General features: G+C 43.1%; 1 protein-coding gene across 1 annotated transcript in view; it reads left to right on the plus strand.

Moving 5' to 3' along the window:
- The first annotated feature begins 1,623 nt into the window (after positions 1–1,623).
- The window catches only part of LOC121581295 (kinesin-1 heavy chain), a 36,424-nt gene continuing 22,491 nt past the window's right edge, over positions 1,624–15,556 (plus strand). The window contains exon 1 of the mRNA XM_041896814.2: positions 1,624–1,989. Coding sequence (XP_041752748.2) covers positions 1,861–1,989 — 129 coding nt within the window. The 5' untranslated portion in view covers positions 1,624–1,860. The remainder of the gene's footprint in view (positions 1,990–15,556) is intronic.

The raw sequence follows: 15,556 nt of genomic DNA on the forward strand, positions 1-15,556 counted from the left end.
CAAATAAAAGCTAGACAGTCAGGGAGAATTGAAAATTCCCAAACTGGGCATTCACGGCATATGCCCATTGATTTTGTTATGTTTGAGCAGAGGAACGCAACATTAGCCATGGCAAAATACAGGAAATTTGCTTTAAAATAGCAAAAAAATGTATCTCAGCTCAGTGGAATATGTGTAGAATTGCAGAAAATTAGCTTTACAACAGCACAATTTTTTCTATGCTGCCAAGATAACGGTACCTTTCTAGCTAATAGACTGTTAGAGTTTACACTTCCTCCTCCAATGAAATGTGGGGAGGTCAAAATAATGAAACTGTCTACCAAATCTATTCATGTTAAAATGCTGATTACTTGCCATTACCATTCACCTGATAAGACAATGTTTTTTGTTGTTGTTGCAAACATGATGGGGGTTCCTGGGTCGCTGGTTTGCCTGGGCGGGGGTCCCTGGGCAAGAAAATATTTTTAAAAACCCTATAGGCTGCTCAGCGTCTCTCAGGGGTTGACAGTGACACCCAAGTGAGACTGCTGCGTAACAGGGGAATGAATGGTCCCAAAATGGCATTATGAATTTCAGCAAACAAAGAAAGGCATGCACCTACAGAGGACAAACATAGGTACAGGTAAGCGTTTCATAATTAGCATTTTAAAAATGATTTACCTTGTAGTCTGAGCTGAATTCCACAAAGCCTGGTCTCTGCTCAACTCCGTTGGTGGAGTTAATCAGAAACTTCCTTCACCATGGAGTTGAGTTTAGTCAGATAGCTTTAGATATATTTATACAGGGATGATGACGAGGACACAGTGCTAAAACATATTGGGTCTTTCTATGAGGAAAGATGTGGAAAATAATGTTACGTATCAATATCACATGTCCTTGCTTGTAATGAAAACTAAACTCATAGATTACCATCGTTCATCATCTGAGGGAACATAGAATAATCAATAACCATGCAATGCCATCAAGAAAATCCCATATCGCTTCATGAATGACTAATAGCTAAGTAATAACTGATCTCAATAATTAGTCTATGAATTGATTATTGCCATGGTAAGAACTTGCAGAAACATACATTTGCCAGTCAGGATAGTGTACTTCAGAGGGAGTGTTGATGATTTAGGGCAAGGGTCCCCATTACATTCAGCCGTGGGCCAATTTATCCTTGAGCGGATGGTCAGGGGCCGGAACATACAGTAGTTATACACTGAAAATTGCCCACAAGAATCCCAATCAGTTTTGACAAAAACAGAATAATTTCTGACCTGGGATATGATCACATATGCCTCAGTTGGTAGAGCATGGCGCTTGCAACGCCAGGGTTGTGGGTTCGTTTCCCACGGGGGGGCAGTAGGAAAAATGTATGCACTCACTAACTGTAAGTCGCTCTGGATAAGAGCGTCTGCTAAATGACTAAAATGTAAATGTAATTTATGCGTGGGAATACTTGGGAACAGATTTCCTAAATGAAAATCAGTTTCAGCTAATTTCCTGGTGATTTTACGGTCTTATGTCCAATAAATAAAATTACACTTGTTTTGCTCAGAAAACCATGGGGGCCCAAATAAAATACCGCCTATTGGGGAACCCTGATTTAGGTTGACGTAATTTGTTATATGGGTCCCACACAGATAGAGAGGGAGCGCAAGCCAGTGATCCACTGGTATCATGTCTTCCATATTGGAAAGGAAGTGATTTTAGCACACCCTAGAAGAAAATAGCCATTCACTGCTGAAAATCTGAGCCCATTCTGGTTTCAGGTTGGGACTGAGGGGCTGGGCCGCCCTGTCTTGCCCTCGGCCGGCTCTAGAACGAGGATCTACTGTGTTTTTATTGTGAGATTTCATCCGCAAATCGTGGAAGATGGCCGACGTACCGGCGGAGTGCACCATCAAAGTAATGTGCCGTTTCAGGCCCTTGAACAGTTCAGAGGTGGCCAGAGGGGACAAATACATCCCCAAGTTTCAAGGGGAAGACCATGTGGTCGTCGGGGTAAGTTGGTTGCCATAACTATTTATTTGTCTGCAAGCAAGTGCCCTCGATAGTGCGATGCGCCATTGGTGATCGGACAGTAGCTAGTTAGCGTAGCTGGCCCTCATCAGCTATGTTTTGCACCAACGTTAGCAGTAGGCTAGCTCAGCCACACCATCACGGATCGGGACAGGACAGTATGTTTGGCTAACAGTTGGTAGCCAGTCAAGGTAGCTAGCTGTATTTCGCTGATTTGGCGAGTCAACTATGTCGTCGCGATTAGTTAATCTTGCCACATCGGCTAGCTAGCTAGCCAGTCAGCTGTCACAACAACATCAATGGCAGCCAAGTGCTTGCTAACGCGTTTGCTAACTACACTAATAGCGTCAACGTAATCTGCCAACAATATGTAACTAAACGTTGGGTTCAAAATAATTGCACATCTTTTGAGGTAACACCCAGAATCATCTGGGACTGAGTTCATTTATCTAGTTAGTTAACTAGCTAACGTTAGTTTTCCAATCATAGCAATGCTTGAAATTGCTAGCTAGTTAGGCCAACTGAGCTGGCAATGGTAAATTAACTAGTTGGTCTAACGTTATCTACACCCAGCAGCAAAGATGTTGCAGAATTTGACTAGCTAGCTAACTAGCATGAACTATTTCATCAACAAGATCACTGACAAGCCAGCTATGAAGATGCCCCCTGGCCCAAGTTAATTTTGTCAAACAAGACTGCTGTGGGATACAGAACAATACAGCACAATACAGCACTTTGACTGTATCGAGCAGAATTCGGGTGCAACACATTTCGTTCATTTATAACCACTGGCAGTAGATGTGTTTTGTAGCTAAAATTTATTCCTTTCAGAGTCTGTAGCCTAAAATGGTTTTCTAACATGATGGATAGTGACATACATTTCCTAATCATGTTATTGTACTTGGCTACATTAGTTATCTCTGAACATATCTGGTTACAGTTATACCACTGGTCCATTAGTAAATAGATTCAGGAAATTGCCTTTGTTTTTTCTTTTGCCTAATTAGTCATCTTGTAATGTAAAACCTTGGTCACGTCTCAAATGGCTCCCTATGTAGTGCACTACTTTTGACCAGAGCCCTATGGGGTGTACTGTATATAGGGAATAGGGTGCCATTCAGGATGCAAACTTGACACCCAAAAAGGATAATTAATTGGGTGCCACTCTGTTATGACAAAATAAGGAAATGCCTTCCACACAAAGTGGTGCTTAGAATGTTTTCAAACAGCAGACCTGGCCTTCATTCCTTGATCACTGGAGAAATGGGTTTGAAAGAAAAAACGATGTACATGTCATATAATGCCATATTTCCATATTTGCACTACATGCCCTCAGTGAATAAGAGCGATATGTGGAATGACCTTCCTTTGTCATTGTTCAAACAGAGCTTTAACTTTACAAAGAAAACAGAGTAACTCCAACGGAACCATGTTGGAAATAACTGGACTATTCCTCAAATTGACAGTAAAGTAATAGACATGAAAAAGGACGGTTAAATATAATATTTTCACTACAAGAAATCCTCCTGTTTCTCATGGACTTTGATGCACTGGACACGCCTCACCAAAGCCAACGCAATTAAGTTTATAAAGAAGAAATAAATTGTAGTTCAGTAACTTATTGGCACTGAGTGTGTACTCACAAATCTTCAACGTCAACCTCCCTTGCAACACAGTCAGTGTCTCTAGTTTTCATTTGGGTAGTGCACTATATAATAATAACACACTTTGGTATAGCCTAGTCCTAGGACTTGGCCTGAATGAAGAATTACATAATTCATGGGAAACACACTCAAGATCAATAGGCCTTTGACGGTTATGGCCTACTATATGTCATCATGGCTGTTGGCCACTGAAAGGGATGCTCAGTAGGGATATATTTGGGCCAGGGGTGGATCTGATCTGTCAAAATGGGACTAGGCCAGCTTGCCTATATCATCTAAGTTGGAAGATAATAATATAGGGTTTCGTAATATAGAATAGATTTAGAAAGTGATGGTTGTCTCAGTGCTTGTTTTGTTTACATTTTTAGGGCTTGTGACATCACTTTCCCATGGTATTATCAGCTAGTTGTAGGATCTGAGCTTAGGCCTGTCTGTGTAACTAGACTCCACATCTCAATCTGGGCCTAAAAAGGACTATCGAATACATTTGATTGATTAGTACCATGACCTCTACTGATGCTACCATTGTGCTAACAACAGACTCCCCATAACCCACCTCCCACGCACACACACAGCACCGTGAGAGAGTGTGCTACTTTTAGCTTTCGCAGTGGAAACTAACAGGGGGAGAGGGGGAAGAGTGAGGGAGACGAGTTGCTCGAGGAGAGGAGAGAAAAGGAATGAGGGAGAGATGAGAGAGATGCTTCCACTAGGATTTGAATTGTAACTGGGAGTAACCTACTATTCAGGCAGTTATTACCATGCTATTGCTTAGCAGATAGTCTGTGGGGGGGGGGGGGTAGCAGGTTGATTGGTAGGCTGGTCAACCCCTTAGTTACCCCTGTGGCTGTTTATTTTGCTCTCTGAGTGATCTTGGATTTATCACTGGCCTATTGATTAGAAGTGTTTGTACATTCAAGACAAATCAGATTTGCCTACAGGGTGGAAGACCAAGAAGCCAGTAGTAGTATGCGTGAAAGAGATCACTTATAAATACTAAAACAATGGTTTCACTGTGTCATGATTATCACTGAGTAATCATTGTTTTTCGGATGCAGTGTAGTGGAGGTAACTGGGGCACTGCCTTCCAGACTCATGAGGACTTTGAACTGGGGCTGTGCTCAGGCTGTACTGTTAGTAAGGGGTCTGGCTGACCTGATGTTATGGGTACAGCTACAATACTCTGCTTCAGTGGCAGTCACAAGTGCGGTCCAAATGGCACCCTTTTCCCTATACAGTGCACTACTTTTGACCAGGCTGTACACGATATAGGGAATAGGGTTCAGTCAACTATAACCAATAGGGTAACATTTGGCTCCGTTTGGCTATGTTGTGTCTGGCTGTACTTAAGTGCCTGTGTCAAGTCTTGTGACTGACCAGTAGGTCAGGTAATGCCAGTTAGATAACTGTTTATATTTAGAGTCATATTCCTGCAAAGCTTAGAAAGGATCTCATGTCAAATGCTGTTGAAGTAATATGGTTACAGGTTGACCAGCCTCATCTAAAGCCTATTCTTGTGGGAAGTTGCTATAGACTACCAAGTTCTAACAGTCAGTATCTGGATAATATGTGTGAAATGCTTGAAAATGTATGTGATAACAACAGAGGTATATTTTCTGGGTGACCTAAATATTGACTGGTTTTCATGAAGCTGTCCACAAGCTTCAAACTGTAACCTGTGCCTGCAACCTGGTTCAGGTTATCAGTCAACCTACCAGGGTATTTACAAACAGCACAGGAATTAAATCATCCATATGTATTGATCACATTTTTACTAATGCTGCAGAAATCTGCTCTAAAGCAGATGCAGTGCTCATAATATAATAGCCATATCTAGCAAAACCAAAGTTCCAAAGGTTGGGCCTAATATAGTGTATAAGAGATCATACAAGAGGTTTTGTAGTGATTCCTATGTTGAAGATGTAAAGAACATTTGCTGGTCTGTTGTGTGTGTAATATGGACCAAGCAGAAACTGCACTTGATGCATTTATGAAATTGCTTATTCCAGTTACTAATAAGCATGCAGCTATTAAGAAAATGACTGTAAGAACTGTTAAATCCCCGTGGATTGATGAGGAATTGAAAATTGTATGGTTGAGAGGGACAAGGCAAAAGTAATGGCAAATAAGTCTGGCTGCACAGCTGATCGTCAAACGTACTGTAAATTGAGAAATCATGTGACTAAACTAAACAAAAAGAAGACGAAACTACTATGAAACAAAGATGAATGATGGTAAAAAGCTTTGGAGCATCTTAAATGAAATTTTGGGCAAAAGGTGAACTCTGCTCCATCCTTCATTGAATCAGTTGGTATTAGTGGGTTTTGTGATGAATGAGCCAACTACTTAAATAATTTTGTTCATTGGCAAGATTAGCAATTTTGGGCATGGCATGCCAACAACAAACTCTGAACCTACACATCCATTCATAACTGACCAAATTATGAATGACAAGCATTGTAAAGTTGAATTCCGTAAAGTGAGTGTGGAAGAAGTGAATTTTTTAGTTGTTGTCTATCAACAATGACATGCCACCTGTGTCTGACAACTTGGATGGAAAATTACTGAGTATGATAGCGGACTGTATTGCCACTCCTATTTGCCATCTCTTCAATCTAAGCCTACAGGAAAGTGTGTGTCCTCAGGCCTGGAGGGAAGCAAAAGTAATTCTGCTACCCAAGAATAGCAAAACACCCTTTGGTTGGCTGTTTGAGCCAGTAATCAGCCTGCTACCAACCTTTTAGTAAACTTTTGGAAAAAATGGTTTGACCAGATCCAATGCTATTTCACAGTAAACCAATTTAACAACTGACTTTCAGCATGCTTATAGGGAAGTACACTCAACATGTACAGCACTTACACAAATGACTGATTTGGCTGAAAGAAGTTGATAATAAGAAGCTTGTGGGAGCTGTTTTATTAGACTTCAGTGCAGCTTTTGACATTATTGATCATAATCTGTTGCTGGAAAAACGTACACTACCAGTGAAAAGTTTGGACACACCTACTCATTCAAGGGTTTTTCTTTATTTTTACATTTTTTTTATATTGTAGAATAATAGCATCGACAGTGGCACCGACAAAGATGGCAGTGTCGTGACTAACTCTTAGGAAACTTTGCAGTATTATTATATTTTTTTTTTATGGATAATTTTTTACATTATTAGCTCAAAGTGTTTTGCATCATTACATACAGCCGGGATAAACTATTGGATATCAGAGCGGCAGTAACTCACCAGCATTACGACCAGGAATACGACTTTCCCGAAGCAGATCCTTTGTTTGCTCTCCCCAGGGCAACTGAACTGATTCCAGCGGCTGACCCAAAACATCGCCGGCGGAGGAGAGGCACTCGGAGCGGCCTGCTAGTTCGACTTAGGAGGCGTGCACACCACCCACCGCTTCCAAGTATACTACTTGCTAATGTTCAGTCTTTGGTTAACAAGCTCGATGAACTCCGGGCAAGGATTTATTTCCAGAGAGACATCAAGGCCTGTAACGTACTCTGTTTCACGGAAACATGGCTCTCTTGGGATATTCTGTCGAAATCGATCCAGCCAGACGGGTTCTCAGTTCATCGCGCAGACAGGAATAAATATATCTCTGGGAAGCAGAAGGGCGGAGGTGTGTGTTTCATGATTAATGACTCATGGTGTAATTGTAGTAACATACACAAACTCGAGTCCTTCTGTTCACCCGACCTAGAATATCTCACAATCAAAAAATATCTCCCAAGATAATTTTCTTTGGTTATAGTCACGGCCGTGTATATCCCCCCTCAAGCCGATACCACGACGGCCCTCAAAGAACTTCACTGGACCTTATGCAAACTGGAAACCACATACAGTGAGGGGAAAAAAAGTATTTGATCCCCTGCTGATTTTGTACGTTTGCCCACTGACAAAGATGTGATCAGTCTATAAACAAAATCCAGAAATACGCATGTAAAAAAATATATAAATTGATTTGTATTTTAATGAGGGAAATAAGTATTTGACCCCTCTGCAAAACATGCCTTAGTACTTGGTGGAAAAACCCTTGTTGGCAATCACAGAGGTCAGACGTTTCTTGTAGTTGGCCACCAGGTTTGCGCACATCTCAGGGGGGATTTTGTCCCACTCCTCTTTACAGATCTTCTCCAAGTCATTAAGGTTTCGAGGCTGACGTTTGGCAACTCAAACCTTCTGCTCCCTCCACAGATTTTCTATGGGATTAAGGTCTGGAGACTGGCTAGGCACTCCAGAACCTTAATGTGCTTCTTCTTGAGCCACTCCTTTGTTGCCTTGGCCGTGTGTTTTGGGTCATTGTCATGCTGGAATACCCATCCACGACCCATTTTCAATGCCCTGGCTGAGGGAAGGAGATTCTCACCCAAGATTTGACGGTACATGGCCCCGTTTATTGTCCCTTTTGATGCGGTGAAGTTGTCCTGTCCCCTTAGCAGAAAAACACCCCCAAAGCATAATGTTTCCATGTTTGACGGTGGGGATGGTGTTCTTGGGGTCATAGGCAGCATTCCTCCTCCTCCAAACACGGCGAGTTGAGTTGATGCCAAAGAGCTCGATTTTGGTCTCATCTGAACACAACACTTTCACCCAGGTCTCCGCTGAATCATTCAGATGTTCATTGGCAAACTTCAGACGGCCCTGTATATGTGCTTTCTTGAGCAGGGGGACCTTGCTGGCGCTGCAGGATTTCAGTCCTTCACGGTGTAGTGTGTTACCAATTGTTTTCTTGGTGACTATGGTCCCAGCTGCCTTGAGATCATTGACAAGATCCTCTGGGCTGATTCCTCACCGTTCTCATGATCATTGCAACTCCACTAGGTGAGATCTTGCATGGAGCCCCAGGCCGAGGGAGATTGACAGTTATTTTGTGTTTCTTCCATTTGCGAATAATCGCACCAACTGTTGTCACCTTCTCACCAAGCTGCTTGGCGACGGTCTTGTAGCCCATTCCAGCCTTGTGTAGGTCTACAATCTTGTCCCTGACATCCTTGGAGAGCTCTTTGGTCTTGGCCATGGTGGAGAGTTTGGAATCTGATTGATTGATTGCTTCTGTGGACAGGTGTCTTTTATACAGGTAACAAGCTGAGATTAGGAGCCCTCCCTTTAAGAAGGTTCTCCTAATCTCAGCTCGTTACCTGTATAAAAGACACCTGGGAGCCAGAAATCTTTCTGATTGAGAGAGGGTCAAATACTTATTTCCCTCATTAAAATGTAAATCAATTTATAAAATGTTGATGTGTTTTTCTGGATTTTTTTGTTGTTATTCTGTCTCACTGTTCAAATAAACCTACTATTAAAATTATAGACTGATAATTTCTTTGTCAGTGGGCAAACATACAAAATCAGCAGGGGATCAAATACTTTTTTCCCTCACCGTATCCTGAGGCTGCATTTATTGTAGCTGGGGATTTTAACAAAGCAAATTTGAGGACCAGGTTGCCGAAGTTCTATCAACATATCGACTGTTGTACTCGCGCTGCCAAAATCCTCGACCATTGCTATTCGAACTTCCGGAATGGTTATAAGGCCCTCCCCCGCCCTCCTTTCGGCAAATCTAACCACGACTCCATTTTGCTTCTCCCTTCCTATAGGCATAAACTCAAACAGGAAGTACCCATGCTAAGGACTATTCAACGCTGGTCTGACCAATCGGAATCCACGCTTCAAGATTGTTATGATCACGCGGACTGGGATATGTTCCGGGTAGCTTCCGAAAATAATTTAGACGTATACACTGAAACGGTGACTGAGTTTATCAGGAAGTGTATAGGTGATGTTGTGCCCACTGTGACTATTAAAACCTACCCTAACCAGAAACCGTGGATAGATGGCAGTATTTGCGCAAATCTGAAAGCGCGAACCACCGCATTCAACCATGGCAAGGTGACTGGGAATATGGCAGAATACAAACAGTGTAGCTACTTACTCCGCAAGGCAATTAAACTGGCAAAACATCAGTACAGAGACAAAGTGGAGTCGCAATTCAACGGCTCAGACACAAGTTGTATGTGGCAGGGTCTACAGACAATCACGGACTACAAAAGGAAAACCAGCCATGTCGCCGACACCGTCTCGCTTCCAGACAAGCTAAACAACTTTCTTCGCCCGCTTTGAGGATAACACAGTGCCACTGACGAGGCTGACTACCAAGGACTGGCCTCTCCTTCTCCGTGGCCGACGTGATTAAGACATTTAAGCATGTTATCCCCCGCAAGGCTGCCGGCCCAGACGGCATCCCTAGCTGCGTCCTCAGAGCATGCGCCGACCAGCTGGCTGGTGTGTTTACGGACATATTCAATCTATCCCTTTCCCAGTCTGCTGTTCCCACATGCTTCAAGATGGCCACCATTGTTCCTGTACCCAAGAAAGCAAAAGTAACTGAACTAAATGGCTATCGCCCTGTAGCACTCACCTCTGTCATCATGAAGTGCTTTGAGAGTCAAGGATCATATCACCTCTACCTTACTTGTCACCCTAGACCCACTCCAATTTGCTTACCGGCCCAACAGATCCACAGATGATGCAAATGCCATCACACTGCACACTGCCCTATCCCATCTGGACAAGAGGAATACCTACGTAAGAATGCTGTTAATTGACTATAGCTCAGCATTCAACACCATAGTACCCCTCCAAGCTCATCATTAAGCTCGAGGCCCTGGTCCTGAACCCCGCCCTGTGCAACTGGGTCCTGGACTTCCTGACGGGCCGCCCCCAGGTGGTGAAGGTAGGAAACAACATATCCACTTCGCTGATCCTCAACACTGGGGCCCCACAAGGGTGCATGCTCAGCCCCCTCCTGTACTCCCTGTTCACCCGTGACTGCGTAGCCTCCAACTCAATCATCAAGTTTGCAGACGACACAACAGTAGTAGGCTTGATTACCAACAATGACGAGACCGCCTACAGGGAGGAGGTGAGGGCTCTGGGAGTGTGGTGCCAGGAAAATAACCTCTCACTCAACATGAACAAAACAAAGGAGATGATCGTGGACTTCAGGAAACAGCAGAGGGTGCACCCCCCTATCCTCATCGACGGGACCGCAGTGGAGAAGGTGGAAAACTTCAAGTTCCATGGCGTATACATCACCAACAAACTGAAATGGTCCACCCACGCAGACCGTGTGGTGAAGGCGCAACAGAGCCTCTTCAACCTCAGGAGGCTGAAGAAATTTGGCTTAGCACCTAAAACCCTCACAAACCTTTTTACAGATGCACAATTGAGAGCATCCTGTCGGGCTGTATCACCGCCTGGTAAGGCAACTGCACCGCCCCGCAACCGCAGGGCTCTCCAGAGGGCGGTGCAGTCTGCCGAACGCATTACCGGGGGCAAACTACCCGCCCTCCAAGACACATACAGCACCCGATGTCACAGGAAGGCCAAAAAGATAATCAAGGACATCAACCACCCAAGCCACTGCCTGTTCACCCCGCTATCATCCAGAAGGCAAGGTCAGTACAGGTGCATCAAAGCTGGGACCGAGAGAATGAAAAACAGCTTCTATCTCAAGGCCATCAGACTGTTAAATAGCCATCACTAGCACATTAGAGGCTGCTGCTGCCTATTGAAATCACTGGCCACTTTAAGAAATGGAACACTAGTCACTTTAATAATGTTTACATATCTTGCACTACTCATCTCATATGTATATACTGCATTCTATTCTATAATATTCTACTGTATCTTAGTCCATGCCGCTCTGTCATTGCTTGTCCATATATGTATATATTCTTAAATCCCATTCCTTACAAGTTTTGTGTGTATTAGGTACAGTGGGGAGAACAAGTATTTGATACACTGCTGATTTTGCAGGTTTTCCTACTTACAAAGCATGTAGAGGTCTGTAATTCTTATCATAGGTACACTTCCACTGTGAGAAACGGAATCTAAAACAAAAATCCAGAAAATCACATTGTATGATTTTTAAGTAATTAATTTGCATTTTATTGCATGACATAAGTATTTGATACATCAGAAAAGCAGAACTTAATATTTGGTACAGAAACCTTTGTTTGCAATTACAGAGATCATATGTTTCCTGTAGGTCTTGACCAGGTTTGCACACACTGCAGCAGGGATTTTGGCCCACTCCTCCATACAGACCTTCTCCAGATCCTTCAGATTTCGGGGCTGTCGCTGGGCAATACGGACTTTCAGCTCCCCTCCAAAGATTTTCTATTGGGTTCAGGTCTGGAGACTGGCTAGGCCACTCCAGGACCTTGAGATGCTTCTTACGGAGCCACTCCTTAGTTGCCCTGGCTGTGTGTTTCGGGTCGTTGTCATGCTGGAAGACCCAGCCACGACCCATCTTCAATGCTCTTACTGAGGGAAGGAGGTTGTTGGCCAAGATCTCGCGATACATGGCCCCATCCATCCTCCCCTCAATACGGTGCAGTCGTCCTGTCCCCTTTGCAGAAAAGCATCCCCAAAGAATGATGTTTCCACCTATATGCTTCACGGTTGGGATGGTGTTCTTGGGGTTGTACTCATCCTTCTTCTTCCTCCAAACACAGCGAGTGGAGTTTAGACCAAAAAGCTCTATTTTTGTCTCATCAGACCACATGACCTTCTCCCATTCCTCCTCTGGATCATCCACAAGCATTTCGCTACACCCGCTATAACATCTGCTAAACACGTGTATGTGACAAATAAAATTTGATTTAATAGTGAAGACATCAAAACTATCAAATAACACGTATGGAATCATGTAGTAACAAAATACGTTTTTTTTATATTTGAGGTTCTTCAAATAGCCACCCTTTGCCTTGATGACAGCTTTGCACACTCTTGGCATTCTCTCAGCCAGCTTCACCTGGAATGCTTTCCCAACAGTCTTGAAGGAGTTCCCACATATGCTGAGCACTGGTTTTCCTTCAGTCTGCAGTCGTGAGTCATCCCAAACCATCTCAATTGGGTTGGGGTCGGGGGGTTGTGGAGGCCAGGTCATCTGATGCAGCACTCCATCCTTCTTGGTAAAATAGCCGTTACACAGCCTGGAGGTGTGTTGGGTCATTGTCCTGTTGAAAAACAAATGATAGTCCCACTAAGCCCAAACCAGATGGGATAGGGTATCGCTGTAGAATGCTGTGGTAGCCATGCTGGTTAAGTGTGCCTTGAATTCTAAATCACAGACAGTGACACCAGCAAAGCACCCCCACACCGTAACACCTCCTCCTCCATGCTTTACGGTGGGAAATACACATGCGGAGATCATCCGTTCACCGACACCGCGTCTCACAGACACGGCGGTTGGAACCAAAAATCTCAAATTTGGACTCCATACCAAAGGACACATTTACACCGGTCTGATGTCCATTGCTCGTGTTTCTTGGCCCAAGCAAGTCTCTTCTTCTTATTGGTGTCCTTTAGTAGTGGTTTCTTTGCAGCAATTCGACCATGAAGCATTTATTTGGGCTGCAATTTCTGAGGCTGGTAACTCTAATTAATGTATCCTCTGCAGCAGAGGTAACTCTGGGTCTTCCATTCCTGTGGTGGTCCTCATGTGAGCCAGTTTCATCATAGTGCTTGATGGTTTTTGCGACTGCACTTGAAGAAACTTTAAAAGTTCTTGAAATTTTCCGGATTGACTGACCTTCATGTCTTAAAGTAATGATGGACTGTCGTTTCTCTTTGCTTATTTGAGCTGTTCTTGCCATAATATGGACTTGGTCTTTTACCAAATAGGGCTATCTTCTGTATACCAACCCTACCTTGTCACAACACAACTGATTGGCTCAAATGCATTAAGAAGGAAATAAATTACAAAAATTAACTTAAGAAGGCACACCTGTTAATTGAAATGCATTCCAGGTGACTACCTCATGAAGCTGGTTGAGAGAATGCCAAGAGTGTGCAAAGCTGTCATCAAGGCAAAGGGTGACTACTTTGAAGAATCTCAAATATAAAATATATTGATTTGTTTAACACTTTTTTGGTTACTACATGATTCCATATGTGTTATTTCATAGTTTTGATGTCTTCACTATTATTCTGTAAAGTAGAAAATAGTAAAAATAAAGGAAAAACCTGGAATGAGAAGGTGTGTCCAAACTTTTGACTGGTACTGTATGTGTTGTGGCTTTACATCCATTGCTATATTGTGAAATAATAATAATAATAATAATAATAATAATAATAATAAGTCATTTAGCAGACGCTCTTATCTAGAGTGACTTACAGGAGCAATTAGGGTTAAGTGCCTTGCTCAAGGGCACATCGACAGATTTTTCACCTAGTCGGCTCAGGGATTAGAACCAGCGACCTTTCGGTTACTGGCACAACGCTCTTAACCACTAAGCTACCTGCCACCCTGTGAAATGAGAGTTACCGGTCTATCAGAACACAGAGGGTGTTCTTTAATGGAAGTCTCTCCTAGATAATCCAGGTAGAGTCGGGCAGTCAGTCAGTTTTAGATATGGGGGCAAGTAATAAGCTAGTACTAAACATTTCTAACTAACAGCGTTGTATTCTGGACAAACCATTCACTAAACCCTAATCCTCAACTAAATCTTGTAATGAATCATGTGGAAATTGAGCAAATTGAGGAGACTAAACTGCTTGGTGTAACCCTGGATTATAAACTGTCATGGTCAAAACATATTGATGCAACGGTAGCGGTCTGTCCTTAATAAAGCGCTGCTCTACATTGTTGACATTGCTATCAACAAAGCAAGTCCTACAGGCCCTAGTTTTGTCGCCCCTATTGCCCAGTCATATGTTCAAGTGCCACAAAGAGGGGCATAAGCAAATTACAGTTGGCCAAGAACAGAGCAGCACGGCTGGCCCTTAAATGTACATGGAGAGCTAACATCAATGACATTCATGTAAATCTCTCCTGGCTCAAAGTAGAGAGATTGACTGCATCACTATTGGTCTTTGTGAGGGGTATTGACATGTTGAAAGCTCCGAGATGTCTGTTCAAATGACTAGCACACAGCTCAGACACCCATGCATACCCCACAAGACATGCCACCAGGGGTCTCTTCACAATCCCCAAGTCCAGAACAGAGTCCAGGAAATGCACTGTACTACACAGAGCCATGGCTACATGGAACTCTATTCCACATCAAGTAACTTATGCAAGCAGTAAAATCGGACTTTAAAAAACAGATAAAACTACACCTTATGGAACAACGCAGACTGGAGGAGACACACAGGCACACACTCTACACACACACGTACACTGTGGTATTGTTGTATGGTGATATTGTACATTTTGTGGTGTGGATAAGTAGTGGTGTAGTAATGTTATACTGTTTTATTTGTAGTTTTTAGTTTTTTGTGTGATGTGCCATGATGTGTTTGGACTCCAGGAAGAGTAGCTGTTGCCTTTGCTGTGTGTGTTGCTTAGTTTATGGTCTAGATTCCAATGTTAACTTGCAAGCTGTTTCTTGGCAATTTCTTGCATGAAATACCCTTATACCCGGAGTCGCCTCTTCATTGTTGACGTTGAGACTGGTGTTTTGCGGGTACTATTTAATGAAGCTGCCAGTTGAGGACCTGTGAGGCATCTGTTTCTCAAACTAGACACTAATGTATTTGTCCTCTCGCTCAGTTGTGCACCGGGGCCTCCTACTCCTCTTTTTATTCTGGTTAGAGCCAGTTTGCGCTGTTCTGTGAAGGGAGTAGTACACAGTGTTGTACGAGATCTTCAGTTTCTTGGCAATTTCTCGCATGGAATAACCTTCATTTCTCAGAACAAGAATAGACTGACGAGTTTCAGAAGAAAGTTATTTGTTTCTGGCCATTTTGATCCTGTAATTGAACCCACAATTGCTGATGCTCCAGATACTCAACTAGTCTCAAGAAGGCCAGTTTTATTGCTTATTTAATCAGCACAACAGTTTTCAGCTGTGCTAACATAATTGCAGAAGGGTT

Source organism: Coregonus clupeaformis, chromosome 14, assembly GCF_020615455.1.
Source record: "Coregonus clupeaformis isolate EN_2021a chromosome 14, ASM2061545v1, whole genome shotgun sequence".
Classification (NCBI taxonomy): domain Eukaryota; kingdom Metazoa; phylum Chordata; class Actinopteri; order Salmoniformes; family Salmonidae; genus Coregonus; species Coregonus clupeaformis.